Source organism: Pteronotus mesoamericanus, unplaced genomic scaffold, assembly GCF_021234165.1.
Source record: "Pteronotus mesoamericanus isolate MK-2021 breed Mesoamerican mustached bat unplaced genomic scaffold, CSHL_Meso_final contig_82, whole genome shotgun sequence".
NCBI classification, from domain to species: domain Eukaryota; kingdom Metazoa; phylum Chordata; class Mammalia; order Chiroptera; family Mormoopidae; genus Pteronotus; species Pteronotus mesoamericanus.
In genome coordinates this window covers 1864051-1879779 of record NW_026555265.1, presented here as the reverse complement: position 1 = coordinate 1879779, position 15729 = coordinate 1864051, and the positions used below count along the sequence as shown (strand labels likewise).

Genomic DNA, 15729 nt, shown 5'->3' with positions numbered 1-15729 from the left:
CAACCAGCAGACACTAATAGAGGTATAAGCCATATGCACTCAAACAGGGAAGGAAAAGCATTTCTTCAGACGTTTCTGCCCTTAAAACGCGCTCGGTTGATTCCGTGACAACGAAGCCAAAGGGAGGATAGGGATCCTCCGGGTATTCTCTTCCGGCGAAAGATCTACTCCACCCTCCCCAATCACTGTCCTTGGGACGAAGCAGGTCGAAAACCGAGCCGCGTCGCCTCAGAAATGCCCGCGAGACGCTCCATTGGTATGAAGTTCACAGTGAGGAACACAGGTTATACAGATTCGATCCCCAGAAAGGAGTGGGCCTTTGGAGACCTTCGGTGGACCGCGGGGTTCCCGAAGACCACACACCCCTCCCAGACAGCCACCGCGGGCGACGGGCCGCCGATCCCTCCCCGCTCACGTCCGCCGAGCAGGCCGAACCCGCGGTGCCCGCGTCTCCTCAGGACGGTCGCGATCAGATGCCCTTGCCCTGCAGTCTCCAGTGGGAGAAATGCACCAGGACTGGGTGGAATTATCTTTCCCCCTGCCTAGTCACCCTCGTCCCAATACATACATCCCTAAATCCCTGTGTATCTTCTCGTGTCTTTCCGTAAAACCGTACAGGAAGTACAGGAATACAAGTCTCCCTGAAACTTGGGCGGGAGCGCGCGGCGGACCGGATGTGACGCTTACGCCCGCGTATTCCCGCCCTGCCCTTCGCCGGCCGTTCCTTGGCGGGAACTGAGGGGATGTGCTGACTGCCGCGCCTCTGTCACTGTGTCAGGCCACTCGGGGTTCCCTGAGCCTGATATTTTCAGATTGGGGGACGGAACTAAGACTTCGATACCGCCTCGCCCTTTCACCGTCCCGGAAGCCCCAGGAACGAGCCGGCGGCGTGCTCGCTCCGGAGGCGAGCGGCTGAAAGGCCTAGGCAGAGCCCGGGAACACGCGCGGGGAACTGGGGATAACAGGTGATCAGCCGTAGAACTTGCGAAAGTTGCCTTCGCCTTCCTTTACTTATGCGCCGGTGATGCCCCTGTGATGTCTTCCACCTAGGTCGTAGCGCGCACAGGGCTGGACCGGCGTTCCGGCCTAGCTATCGCCTACCGCTTTGGGAAACGGTGACACAACACAGCATCTTTCGGAGCCCGGTTCTGGGCTGTATTCTAGTTAGCAGCCTTGGCAGGGACGGAGTAATCCAACACGTAAAAACCTTGTCTGTTCACAGATATTAACAGTTTATTTTGTTTATTGAGTATATACCTGTATGCCAAGCACAGAACTATGTGTTTGCACAATTCTTTTATTTAACTCAGTTGCCTTATGGAATAGGCCTTAGCTTTTTTTTACAGAAGGGGGATCTGTGTCTCATAACTGGTAATTCAGTTGCCAGATATTGTGGAACATCTGTCATGTACCAGTCAGTGCAGTAGGCCTTGGGGACATCGCAGTGACAAAAAGAATTGCTGCTAAAGCTGGGAATTTTCAGATAAGCTAATGATGCTTTTTCCATCCTTGAAAACAGGCTTCTGTTTACCTGAACGTTAATAGTGGTTATCGTCTGGGTGAGATTTTGTGTGAATTTTTTAAACTCAGCGTCTTCTGCAATGTTTCGATTTCTTCAAGTGAACAAAAACAGCTCTTTCCATTTTAGCAACCAATTTCTCGGACCATACTGGCTCTCTCCAGAAAATAGCCTCTCAAGGCAATAGTCGGCTCTGCCAGTAAAATGGGCCCTTGAATGGAGCTCTGGTCCCTCTCTCACTCCCCAGAACTGGAGGTTCTCATTTGTGGTCCCAGCACTCCAAATGGCTGAGTCCATTCCAGGGTCTGAGCTAGAGCTAAGCCCATGACTAAAGTGGAAGAGACTGTATAGAGGCCAGTGTAGAGATCGGCCATTAATAACATATTTATCGAAAAGTTTGGAACTTTTAAAAAAATTCTCTGACTGAAGATTTGTATTTATTCTGTAACTGCCTCATTGTGAATAGATGCTAAGTTCCTTAAGCACTTTGGCCTTTTTTATGTCCTTGAAGCCTTCAGTACAATGCATGGAGAGGGTGCTAGATTCATCATGGGGTGATGCTCTTTATTTAATAGTTATTGAATATCTTTGCACAAGGCTAAGTGTGCTTTCTGGCTGTACTTCCTCATAACAGTTTCAAAAGAGCTTTTTTTCTGTCTTGCACCAAAGCAGGGTGAAGTAATCATGCAGGCATTTCTGAAGGGCACATCTATCAGTACTAAACCACCATTGACCAAGGATCGAGGAACAGGTGCTGCTGCTGGAAGCAGTGGAGAGAACAAGAAAGCCAAACCTGTTCCGTGGGTGGAAAAATAGTAAGAACGCTTGTGTTTTTGTTGAAATTGTTAATAAATTACATCTCTAACCAGTTTTGATTACTTTTTGTCTTTTTAACGTAAGGGAGGATGATTTGCTTTGTTTAGGTGTTATCCTTGAAAATCACAGTTATGTATGTCATAGAACCTTGGAACTTAAAGGTACCTTAGAGTGATCTAGTTTAATTCCATTATTTTATAGATGAACTAAGGTTTTTTCTGTAACTCTGGTCTAGCCCTGACCAGCATGGCTCAGTTGGTTGGGCATTGTCGCACAAAGCAGAAGGTCGTCAGTTCAGTTCCTTGTCAGGGCACATGCCTGGTTGCTGGCCCCATGCACTGATGCGGGGCACATAGGAAAGAAAACTGATGGATTTATGATTCTCTCATATATCAATGTTTCTCACCCTCTCTTTCCCCCTCCCACCCCCTCTCTAAAAAATAAATAAACACAATCTCAAAAAATATATTTAACTCAGGTCTATGGTTTTAGTGGCTGGGATACAGCATTGAAGAAAACAAAATTTGTATAAGCTTGCTTTTGGTCAGGAATTCTACTTAAGTCCAAATAATCTGTTCCCCTTTCATTATTGATAGGTATAAATTGTTGAGCTTTTGTTTTTTATACATTTTTTGTAAAAACACACTTGAGCCCTGGCTCATGTGGCTCAGAGGATTGAGTGCCAGCCTGTAAACCGAAGGGTCACTGGTCAATTCCCAGTAATGGCATGTGCCTGAGTTGTGGACCAGGTCCCCGGGTGGGGGTTTATGAGAAGCAGTCGATTAGTGTATCTCCTTTTCTTTCTCTCGCCGTTGCTCTCTCTCTAAAAATAAATAAAATCTAAAACAAAAACAAAGAAAAAATACCGAACACTTGAAGTGGCATTTAAAATTCAATCAGCTAAGTGGTATTATGACAAATAGTAGTTGTAACCCCTGGGTAGCTTCAGTTATCACCAAGGATTTGCAGATTACTTACAAGCCAATAAAGCCCTCGTGTTTTGTGTGGCACCAACAATTCTTTTAAAAATGGCAAGTTTCACGTAAAAATCTAGATTTTTTTAAAATTAAAAATATATACACGGGGGAAAAATCTGTATCTTCAGCTTGTTAGGAGATTAGGCAACATTAAATGCAAATTCTCACCTGACTTGAATACTGCTTCTTGTTTTGGAAAGGTCACATGTTTCTCGATTCACCATGGTCCCTGTTTTCTCTTGCCTTACACTCTGCCTTCTTCACTCTTGTTATCTGCCTGGCCTGTGCAGGTATTTGAATGTGAAACTGGTTTATAACATAACACTGATTTTACTAGAAAACATGTGACATGAAATTCTTTCCTGGCACTGACCCAATTAATTAGAAAAATCTGACTCAGAAAAGAGTCTTTGATTATTTAAGCACAAAGCCTAATTTTAGGATTGGGAGTATAACTGTTCTAGCTTCTCTTAAAATTACTAGTTAATGATTTAAGATGAAAATTGTATATTTCATATTGGTTAAACTTATTTTGTTAGCCCTCAATGAAGTGAATAGATAACACATTTTTTGTGCAGTTGAGTAATGAAAGTAATTGGTATTAACCAGTTGACAACGTTAATAACTATTTATGTAACTGTATTAATCAAAATAGTTGCCTATCCTCACGTTACTAAATAGTTCTCCCTTTTCAGCTTAGGTGCATGATCTCGTCAAAAATATTACTTTCTAGGCAAGTGTTCACTTTAAATTTTTAACCAGTTAGCGTTTATGGTGTAATAAAATTCTTTTGCTTAATTTTTGTAAGCATAACAGATGCAAACTGCGTGTCTGGGAAAGTGACATATTACTTCTTTAGTATGTATTTGCTTAAGGTAAATATAAATGGGGTTTTCACCTACTTCCAGTTATGAAAGTTTCATATTTTATTACCAACATATGAAAATTATCATCAGTATTTAGTAAAAAGAATACTTGGAGACTTTTCTGTGGCTACTATAATAGACTAAATAACCTCTTTTGTTTGTTTGTTTTTTCCAGTCGCCCAAAATGTGTGGATGAAGTTGCTTTCCAGGAAGAAGTGGTTGCAGTACTGAAAAAGTCTTTAGAAGGAGCCGATGTGAGTAGCAAGCAATATTTAATGTCATTGGGAGAGTTAAGATTTAATTTATTCACCCTTTTCCTTTCTTTATAACTTCCTATCCCCTTTAAATACTATGGTATGTATGCAGTAGGCCCTTGATGACTATTTGTACAATGGATGATTAGTTTAACAAGTATTTTTTGAGTATCTCCTATTCTATCCTATGGCATTGTCATATAGTACTCAGGTATAGAACACTGAGTGAGAGACAGACTGGGTCCCTTCACTTACGCACTTTTATTTTGGTGGGGGAATGACAGTATAAACATATATGCTAAATAAATAAGAGAATTCTAGATAATGGTAAGTGCTATAAAGAAAAGTCAGATTCTTTGAAAAAATAATTTCTCTGGTAGTTACAAAATTGTCACAGAAATGTAAAGTACAGTATAGGGAATAGAGTCAATATTGTATGGTGCCAGATAGGTACTAGACTTACAGGGGGAGGATCACTTCAGAAATTATATAAATGTCTAACCACTGTGCAGTACGCCTGAAACTAATATAAAATATTATTGAATGTCAACCATAATTAAAAAATTAAAAAAATAAATAAAAAAGAAAGTATAAATTCTCACCTAATTTTAGGATCTGGCTTCAACTACAATAGAAAATAATTGAGCATTTAATTCTGGTTATAGCACTGGTTTGATGAGCAGGATGAAATGTCCTTGAGTGACTTGCACTTCCGAATATTCAGAGACAAAGTAAGCCCATATAAAGAATTAGCAGTTTAAAATTGTATATGATAAAGTGCTTTAAGAACTCAGTGAAGGAAGAGAAAAAGTTGCAGATGAAAGTGGTATTTGGCCCTGGCTCTGTGGGGTGAGGGCCAGCCTGTGAACTGAAAGGTCGCCAGATCAGTTCCCTCTTAGGGCACATGCTTGGGTTGTTGGCCAGGTCCCCAGTAGGTGGCATGTGAGAGGCAACCAGTTGATGTTTCTCACACACATTGGTGTTTCTCTCCCTCTTTCTCTCTCCATTCCCCTCTCTCTGAAAATAAATAAATAAAATATAAACAAACAAAAAAAGAAAGTGGTATTTGGTTTTTGCTTTATTCCCAAGATTTCCTTCCTTCCTCTTAACTTCACTGCTTTGAATTAGAGATTTTTTTTGGTTTTTGCTATCATTGTTTTCTTCTTGGAATTATAGTACAACATTTTGAAAGAAGTTATATATCTAAAACTATTTAAAATCTTTTTCTTTACCAGTATTTGTTTGATTTGATCCAAGTATTTACCTTTTAATTATTTAATAGTATACAATTCTAGTGTTTGCCATAATGAAGTAACTGCTTGAGCAAAAGCCTACCCGTAATAGTGTATAATTCTAATTGCTTGGTAATATTTACCCAGATTGCAGGACAAGGTATATTTTAATTGCTAGTATTCTCAGCTCTAAGCAAATCTAGTGGGATTACAATTCAATTCTTAACTTTATACCATCTAATTTACAAGGCTGAATTAATAACTTTAACCACTTGTTTAATATTTTGTGTTTCCTTTTAAACTAAATTTGGTAAAACTTAAAGATGAAGTAATTTTTTTTTAATTCTAAAGCATAAAGGAAAATAATTCTTTCATTTACTTCAAAAGGTTTTAAGGTAGAATTTATAATTTTTTTTCAAAAATCAATTTTAAGAACTGATACTTTGCTTAGAATTCTTTTCTTCCCCCCAGGTTTATTGAAATATAATTAACATATCATTCTGTAAGTTTAAGGTATACAGCATAATGACTTGACATATATATATCGTGAAATGATTTAATTTTGGTTAATATCCATCATTTCATGTAGATAAAAGAAAAAGAGTTCACCCTTAGGAGAGCTCTCTTAATAACCTTCATGCATATCATACAGTGGTGCTAACTAGTCATCATGTTGTTCTTTACGTCTTTAGTGCTTATTTATTTTATAACTGGAAGTTTGTACCTTCTGACCACCTTCCTTTAGTTTCTTCTTTCCCAATCCCCTGTCTCTTTTGTTAATAGTATTTTTTTGATTCCACATATAAGTGAGATCATTCAGTATTTGTCTTTCTCTGTCTGAATTATTTCACATAGCACTATGCCCTCAAGTTTCATCCCGGTTGTCAAATGGCAGGACTTCTAGTACTTTATGGCTGAATAAAATTCCATTATGTGTGTGTTAATTAAATTTTAATTAAATTTATTGAGGTAACATTGTTTAATAACATCATAGAAATTTCAAGTGTACAACATTATGATTCAATGTTTATATACTCTATTGTGTAGCTACCACTCAGTCCAGTTTCCATTATCACATTTTTGACACCTTTTACCCAGTTTGTCATCCCTGCCAAAACCTATCCCATCTGGTAATCAGCATTCTGTTGTCTGTATCTGTGAGTTTGTTATTTTTTATTTTGTACTCCACATGAGTGAAGGCATATGTTTTTGTCCTTTTCCATCTGGCTTATTTCACTTAGCGTAATACTTTCAAGACCCATCCCTGTTATTGTAAATGGCAGTATTTCTTTTTTTTTTTTTATGGCTGAAATATTCCATTGTACATATATACCACATCTTTATTCAGTCATCCATTAATGGACACTTAATTTGTTTTCATGTCTTAGCTATTGTAAATAATACTGCAGTGGACATAGATACAGGGTACATGTATCTTTACAAATTAGTGTTTTCATATTTTTTTGGTTAAATACCCAGTAGAGGAATTGCTGGATTATATGGTAGTTCAATTCTTAATTTTGTAGTTAATACTTAACTACAAAAGAACTCAGACAGACACTCCTAGTGTTTTTCATAGTGGCTGCACCAATTTACATTTCCACCAGCAGTATACAAAGGTCCCTTTTCTCTACATCCTCTCCCAACACTTGCTATTTCTTGTCTTTTTGATAATAGCCATTCTAACAGGTGTAAGGGGACCTCTCATTGTGATTTTGTATTTGTATTTCCTAATAGCTAGTGATCCACATACAGTTCTTGAATGCACCAGATATATCAGATTGTTATATAATGTAAAGGTTAATAATTTTTCCATGTTTATCTTTTTTGTTTTTTTTTCTATTTTTTTCTTTGTTTCTTTTTTTCTATTAATTTTAGCATGTTTTAAAGAATTTAAATTAGTAAATATGATAGCTTCCTAGATGGAGCATTTTAAACATTGAAGTATGCACACATCAAAGTAATAGTTAATAACCTTAAGGACAAAGGAGCCTAGGAATGTGTTTTTGGATTTTGTTTTTAGTGACTCATAGTTTGTATCTTAAGCTATTTGTTACCAATGTAACAGTAACAGTCTTCTAATTAGTATATTTATCTAAAGTTTATTTATTTGGTATATATTGAGTACTGCACGAGATGCTGAGAATACAGATGTGAAAGAACAAATATGGTCTTGACCTTCTTAAGCTTATAACCTAATAAGGTAGACAGATATTTTGCAATTAAACCCAACAGTTAAATAAATAAGTAATAATTGCCAATTGCCTCCAGGGCAACAAAGACTGATGAGGAGATCCACTTTTGATTGGGGGGTCAGGGAAGGCTTCTGATTTGTAATGCACTAGGAGTTGGCCAGGCAGGAAAAGGAGTTAGACCCTCGCTTATGGGGGACAGCATATGTGCAAGCCATAACATGCTTAGCTATTGGAGGTCATTGTAAATTGGAGCCTAGAAAGTAAGAGAAATGGTGAAATGGAAAATCCTTGTAGGTTATGGTAAGTAGGTTGATTTGTTTGTCTTTTTGTTTTTCTACATGAAGTATGAAGCTAGTGAATAGTTTTAAGTAGCAAGCAGAGTAACACTGATTTGGGTGAAGAATGAATGGATGGGTAGGGGTAGAAGTTGGGGATTAGGGAGGAGTGGAAGCAAATAAACTACTGCCTAGTTTCCTATGTGCAGTTATTTCTGTACATGAAAGGACATACTGAAGAATGTACAGTTTTGTAAGTGAGCTCATTAGAATTTAGTACATTTATTAATCTAACACAGATCAGTTGTCTGGCTGATAAGAAGACAAGCTAGCTAGACTTAAGATATAAAAGATAACCAGTATTTAATTTAATCCTTCCTTTCTCTAATGAACTCTCCCTGATACATGCACGCATTCTACAGGGTACATGATCACAATTGAGTACTGCCTGGCATTTAGTAAATGCTTAGTTCTTTAAATGTTTCCAATCTTGCAACTTCAGCTCATCCAAAGCTCTGCTGTGTATTTTCACTCCTTTTTCCTCAGTATTGGCCAAATCCAATTACTCCTTTGTTCTGTTTCCTCTTGAAACAACTGACATCTTTACAAAATGTAAAATCTTGCCCAATCCTGAGCAAAGGGGTATGGTAAGGAACTGACAGAAGCCTGGGATTCCATTCAGAAATAAGAAATTTCTGCTTTGAAAATTATACCTAAGTAGATTAGGTATAGAGCAATCATAAATATGATTCAGCCTAAGATATTAGAAAGACATGTTGGGGCAAAAGTTGTAGTATTATGTGAAAAAGCAGGATTGAGAACTGTTAATACTATATTACCAGTTATATTAAGAAATCTGTGTGTTAAGATATATGTGCCCTCTATTGGAGTAATTATTGCACTATTCCAGACAATTTCACTCATCATTTTCATGTATTTGTGCTAGTGTACAGTTTTTTTTAAAAATTTAACTTTTACAGCTTCCTAATCTCTTGTTTTATGGACCTCCTGGAACTGGAAAAACATCCACTATTTTAGCAGCAGCTAGGGAACTCTTTGGGTAAGTTGAAATCTCTCTTATTTTAGACTTGACACCAAAAAATCTCTGGTACTGCTTTTCTTTCTCCAAAAATTTGCTTTTGGTTTGTCTGTGAAATTGTTGGGGGTTTTTTTTCCTGAATTTTTTATTAATCCACTGTGCCCACTTCCACTTCCTCCCTTCCAATAAATTAGCTTGTCTACATCTTTTGTAACCTTTGTTCTGAACCTTATTCAAATGCTTGAATGTACTACATACAGGGAGCCTCGTGATTTTTTTTTTTAATCACTTTCTTTTCCATTAGGAGCTTGGGCCTAGAGAACTGAACCTATCAATCATGTTGATAGTTTCATCACACTCTTAATGATTGGGTTCACATCTGTGTTATGTGATCAAATCTGTTGTGTCTGATGGTACTGACCTACACCTCCCCTTCTTGAGTTCCTTCTTGCTCTGGCTTTTCTAGGCCCTGTTTCTGAAGTGGCTAGGCCAGCTCCTTGCCCTCAGGCATCCTAAGTGTAAGCAGTGTGTATAGTAGCTGATGCAGTATGACTCCAAGTACAGCCGAAAATATCTGTAGGCCATTCTGTCTTGGCTTAGCCAACGATTGTCTAGGAGCCCTTAACCTAGAAAAGATATCAGCCCAGGTCTGTTACACGTGCAACATGCTCTAGTATAGCAAAAGTATCTTGAATTTATCCAGCATTTTTATATCAGGCTATATGACCACAGGGTACATCTGAAATCGTACATAAGAAATAATTAGATGCCTCTGCTACCACCAAATGTGAAGACAGAAGGTAAAGCTGCTGTGAACCTAATACTGTATTTATTTGACAGTTTTTGTTTCCTAAGGAAATTATAAAAGTTTTTCTGATTATTCCATAACTCCTCAGTTAGACCCACACTGAACCAGTCTTAGCAATGTAGTCATAATGAAATTTTTAAGTAGTTTATTATTAGTTATTCTAGAGTAAGTCCGTCTAAATTATGTAATTTTAAGTATCCTTTTAGAACTAAAAAAATGTATTTTAAGTATAAATTTCACATTTAATAGTATACATCATTTTAAAATAGAAAATGTATGCAAAGAGTTTCCTAAACGTTTATGCCCATAGAAAAAATAGTTGGGATACCATGCTATTCAGGAAAAATAAAACAAATCTAAATCATTTTTTTATTATTTAAAAGATATATAAATATGTAGGAAAATGACTGGAAGTTTTCAAAATAGTGCTTTGGGTGGGCCAGTTTTAATTATGTTTTGATTTTTCAGACTTCCCTATAGTGGGTCACTTATAATAATTTTCTTAAAAATTCACTTTAAAAAACTATTCAGGTTTTTAATCTAGTAATTTTCCTTATAGCAAGCTACCCTGTGGAAATAATTCAAAATATGCTAGATTGCAGCATTATTTAAAATTGTAACATAATTGAAACTATCTAAATTTCTAAAAATAGAAGGATGTTAAATAAATGATGGTACAGTCATAGAATGGAATGTCACATAACTACTAAAATGGTATTTCTGGAGGTTCTGATGACATGGCAAGATGGTTTTGCTGCAATACTAAGTGGAAAATCGATTTAACACTTTAAACATTATGTGATATCATATACCTATTTTTTTTAAAGCATGTAAGAAAGCAAAATGTTAACTGCTTATCTCTGCAAAAGAGAAAATACGGAAGTCACTGTACCTTATATTGTTTAGTAAGTGGGTTTTAAACTACAGCAGGGCATGCAAGTATTAAAATGTGGTTAAATCTCAGTGATTTATATGCTCTATGATACTTCATACTTCCTTCATTTTGACACAGGCATGAACTTTTTCGATTAAGAGTTCTTGAGTTAAATGCATCTGATGAACGTGGAATACAAGTAATTAGAGAAAAAGTGAAGACTTTTGCTCAATTAACTGTTTCAGGAAGTCGTTCAGAGTAAGTACGCTCACCTTCCCTTTTCCATATCATGTCATTGTATGAGGGAGATCCCCTAAAAATGGAATTTATTTATAAAAAATTGTGTATTCTTACATATTTAAACTTAAGTGACCTTCAAAATACTTTTCATTGATGCAATACATCTATTGAGACTTTTTTTTTCCTCTGCTCAAAACAGTTTTTGAACTCATCAATTTTGATGCCTCTTAGTGCTTCTGGCATTTTTTGTTTCACCTGTTCCACATCAGCAAAATGTTTCCCTTCGAGGATATTTTTATCCGGGGAAACAAACAAAAAAAAAGGAACTTGGGGCGAGATATGGTGAATAAGGAGGGTGAGACACAGGGGTCATACCATTTTTGGTCAAAAACTGCTGAACACTTAGCACATTGTGGGCAAATTAGCTCAGAAGTCACCCATTGTGAAATGGGCAAAGGCATTGAAAGAGTCTTCAAAAAAAAATTCATTGAACCCTAACACAGCCTCTCACAACTCCAGCTGGTGCACTGATACAGATGGATTCCTAGAACATTAACCTAGCGGGGAAAGTCTGTACTACAAGGGACCTGCCCTCCAGAAGATGATACTTTCTTTGGGATTCCCCCCTCATATTTACTTAAAATGCGTATTTCTGCCAAATCTACAACTCCTTTTTCATGGTAGATCATATTTTTTTCTATATTAATTTAAACCAGAAATGACCTATTATATTAGTTTTGTTTAGCTGTCAAGGGTTTTCCACTGATATTTTGACTAAGAAATATTTATTAGTCAAATTTGACAGTTTGGTAGTACATGTATAATAAAAACCCTGACTTTTGCTATTGTGTTATTAAGGGAAAAAGCCAGATGTGTTAAGCTTCAGTATATATTTCATAATTAGGGTAACCATGTAATTTATTGTTCCAACTGGGAAGCTTTTAGAGTGAAAGAGGAATTATTATTAATAATTAAATAGGAATGCCCTGAGGTAGACAGGGACATTTAGTCAACTACTTAATACTCCTTAGTTGGCAAAGTTCCAATATTAAGTTTTTGGTACCTAGAATATATTTGTTTGTATCAGAGCACACACTAAGAATGTGTAGAAAATGAATGACTAATTTTTGATAATGTGCCCTGAATTAACAATGCATATAATTGATATCTGATAAGGCACTTAGATCAAGAATATATAAAGAACTCTTACAATTCAATAATAAAAAGACAAATAACCCAATTTTAAAATGGGCAAAGTATTAGTCCAAAGAAGATACCCAAAGGGCTAATTAACACATGAAACATACTCATCCACAACATTAGCCATTAGAGAAATGCAAATCAAAATGATGATGAGATACTTTACACTATGATAGCTATAATTAAAAAATACAGAATATAATAATTATTAGCAAGGAGGTGGAGAAATTGGAACCTTTATACATTGCTCATTGAACATAAAATGATGCAGCCACATTGAAAAGTTTAGCTAAAGTTAAAACACAGTTACCACATGACCCAGCAATTCTAGCCCTTATCATATACCCACATGAAATGAAAACATGATTGTTCAAAACATATACACAGATGTCCATAACATTATTCATAAGGGTAAAAACATGGGAGAGTTGGGGGAGGAGTGACAATGGGCATGGGGTTTCTTTTTGGGATGATGAGTATGTTCTAAAATTAGATTGTTAACGATATGTGAATTATAACTAATATGTGTTTCCCTGAATCAGTGGGAAACCATGTCCACCTTTTAAGATTGTGATTCTGGATGAAGCAGATTCTATGACCTCAGCTGCTCAGGCAGCTTTAAGACGTACCATGGAGAAAGAGTCTAAAACCACCCGATTCTGTCTCATCTGTAACTATGTCAGTCGGTATGTATATTGCCCTGAAGATAGATGCTAGGCAGCCTTATTTTGATAACCCATAGTAGGGGAGAGAAAAAAAATGTTTCAAGGTTATACTGTGTTCTCCATCAAATCTTGACAAAAATGAGTTCTTTGAATCCTTCTTTAGATACTGATTTGCTTTTTCCAATATTTTACAGAATAATTGAACCTCTGACATCTAGATGTTCTAAATTCCGCTTCAAACCTCTGTCAGATAAAATTCAACAGCAGCGATTACTAGACATTGCTGATAAAGAACATGTCAAAATTAGCAATGAGGTAATTACTAATTATTAGTTATTGTAACTACTGATTTCTTTGATGAATGCCTATGAAGAGGCCCTGAAAGGAGTCTGATGTGCGTTGCTTCAATTTCTGATGCCAATTCTTCAGGCAAAGTTAAACTAAATGAACAACGGTTGGAGTGTCTAGAAATTACAGGTTGTCTTTTTTATTGCCATTAGAAGTTTATTATCTGTCAGCATTTTAGAGACGAAAACTAGGGCAGATTTCATACATATAAAGCAAATTCTGCAACAACAAATCTCTGCGTGACAAGATTCTAGTCTCCTAGCTAGTAACTCCACTTCAAAAACTGGTTTGGTATGATGAAATTCTGATAGTGATAAAATATACAGGCTTCTTACTCATTATAACAGAATTGAACCATAATTTGAATTTTCTTTGTTTTGTTTTAGTGAAGGAAATTGGATTACAAGTATGGTACATCTCTGTAAATTTCTTTCATAGGCAAGAGGTCTCTATCCTTTCACTGGACTGAGGCTGTCTCCATGAATTCTGCTGCTATAGGACTGATAATATTCCCTCAAAAAATGGAAATGTTTTATTTTTCTCCACTAACTCTAGGATAAAATATAGTGTTTTCACCTGATTAAAATCAGAAAGCCTTAATTGGTCACCATAGGTTAAAAAAACACAAACAAAAAAACTTTTTTCCTTTAGGGAGTGTCTTGTCTTGTTAAAATATCAGAAGGAGACTTGAGAAAGGCCATTACATTTCTTCAAAGTGCTACTCGATTAACAGGTGGGAAGGAGGTCACAGAGAAGGTGATCACAGACATCGCTGGGGTAAGAGCACTATTGATTTTGAAACTCTTTTTGGTGGTTTTGTGACTTTTAGGAAATTTTCATCCAACAAGTATGTATATACAGAGTGAGTGTTTATGTGCTTAGTCCATTCAGGCTGCTATAACAAAATATCAGGCTGTGTGGCTTACAAATTCAGTTAATAGTTCTGGAGGCTGGGAAGTCCAAGATCAAGGCACCCAGCTTCAGTGTCTAAGGACCCACTTTCTAGTTAATGGACCCCTAATTCATAAATAGCCTGCATCTTCCTGTGGCAGAAGGGAGCTCTCTGGGCCCTTCCTTTTATAAGGACACTAATTCCATTCATGAGGGCTCAACCCTTATGACCCAATCACCTCCCAAAGGCCCCCTCCAAATATCATCACTTTAGGGATTTTCTAGCATAAATCAAGGTCACAGTGAGTCCATAGCATGTGCCAAGTACTGTGCTAGGTAAGTGAATACCTGGGAGTATCACAATGCTTTAGGCATGTGGCAGGTCATGATTTAAGATAGCCCTATTCTGTTAAAACAAAATGGAGTGTCATACCTCTCTTTAGATACTCCAGCGTCAGACCTTATCTCAGCATTTTCACACTGTAATAAAACAGCATTAATCCCTTTTCTGGGCATTAGGGCCATATTAAACCTATCATTGTTAGTGCCATCTTTCTTGGAGAAAGGGCAAGCCCCTCTGAGACTACTTTTCAAATTACTCGATTTTGACAACAGCTCTGAAGAATGATAGCCAGAGGGCCTATACTTAAAAAATGCATCACCTTTACTGCATAGTAGTAACTGGACTCTGGATCACCCCTCTGAAAGGCTTACATTACAGCTGGCCCTTTTTTCCAGTTCCTTGCCCTCTCAATGCTTAGATTCAGTATCAGGATAGCAGCTTTATGCGCTATATAATAGGACCCAATGAACTAACCAAGCATGAACAGGAGGGAGTGGGCATAGTTTGGCAGAGGAATACACCAAACTGTCTTCACCTTGAAAATATCTTTTTAGGTGATACCAGCCAAGACAATTGATGGAGTATTTGCTGCTTGTCAGAGTGGCTCTTTTGACAAACTAGAAGCTGTGGTAAAGGTAAAGGTAAAGGTACTTTTACCAACTTTGGGGAGAGAAAATTCAATGTTGACACCAAATGTCTTTTGTTGTTACAGGACTTAATAAATGAGGGTCATGCAGCAACTCAGCTTGTAAATCAACTTCATGATGTAGTTGTAGAAAATGACGACCTTTCTGATAAACAGAAGTCCATTATTACAGAAAAGCTTGCTGTAAGTAGGCATTTTTGCACATTTCAGCAAAACATTTATACCTGGAAAGGAAATTACTACCCTTTTCTTTTTCTTCTAGGAAGTAGATAAATGCTTAGCAGATGGTGCTGACGAACATCTGCAACTGATTAGCCTCTGTGCTACTGTGATGCAGCAGTTAACTCAGAATTGTTAACACCATGTTTAAATAAAATGAAGGCCCTGGCTGGTGTGGCTCAGTGGACTCGGCCTGCGAACCAAAACATCACTGGTTCAATTCCTAGTTGGGGCATGAGAGGCAACCACACATTGATGTTTCTCTCCCTCTTCCTCCCTCCCTTCCCCTGACTATAAATAAAATCTGTAGGAAAAAAAAAAA

The 15729-nt window shown here is 37.1% G+C and overlaps 1 protein-coding gene across 1 annotated transcript; it reads left to right on the top strand.

Moving 5' to 3' along the window:
- Positions 1–712: 712 nt before the first annotated feature.
- RFC4 (replication factor C subunit 4) lies at positions 713–15724 on the top strand. Its single transcript, XM_054585091.1, has 11 exons — positions 713–965; positions 2189–2334; positions 4354–4432; positions 9115–9194; positions 10994–11113; positions 12838–12981; positions 13155–13275; positions 13960–14085; positions 15097–15177; positions 15255–15371; positions 15451–15724. The coding sequence occupies exons 2-11, from the start codon at positions 2204–2206 to the stop codon at positions 15544–15546; spliced, it is 1095 nt and encodes a 364-aa protein (XP_054441066.1). The 5' UTR covers positions 713–965; positions 2189–2203; the 3' UTR covers positions 15547–15724.
- The last annotated feature ends 5 nt before the right edge of the window (positions 15725–15729 follow it).

Excerpts from the sequence above, each read along its gene's own strand:
- RFC4 (XM_054585091.1), top strand. The coding sequence starts at position 2,204 with ATGCAGGCATTTCTGAAGGGCACATCTATCAGTACTAAACCACCATTG. Across the intron at positions 9,195-10,993 it reads GCAGCTAGGGAACTCTTTGG|GCATGAACTTTTTCGATTAA; the intron begins GTAAGTTGAAAT and ends ATTTTGACACAG. Across the intron at positions 15,178-15,254 it reads AACTAGAAGCTGTGGTAAAG|GACTTAATAAATGAGGGTCA; the intron begins GTAAAGGTAAAG and ends TTGTTGTTACAG.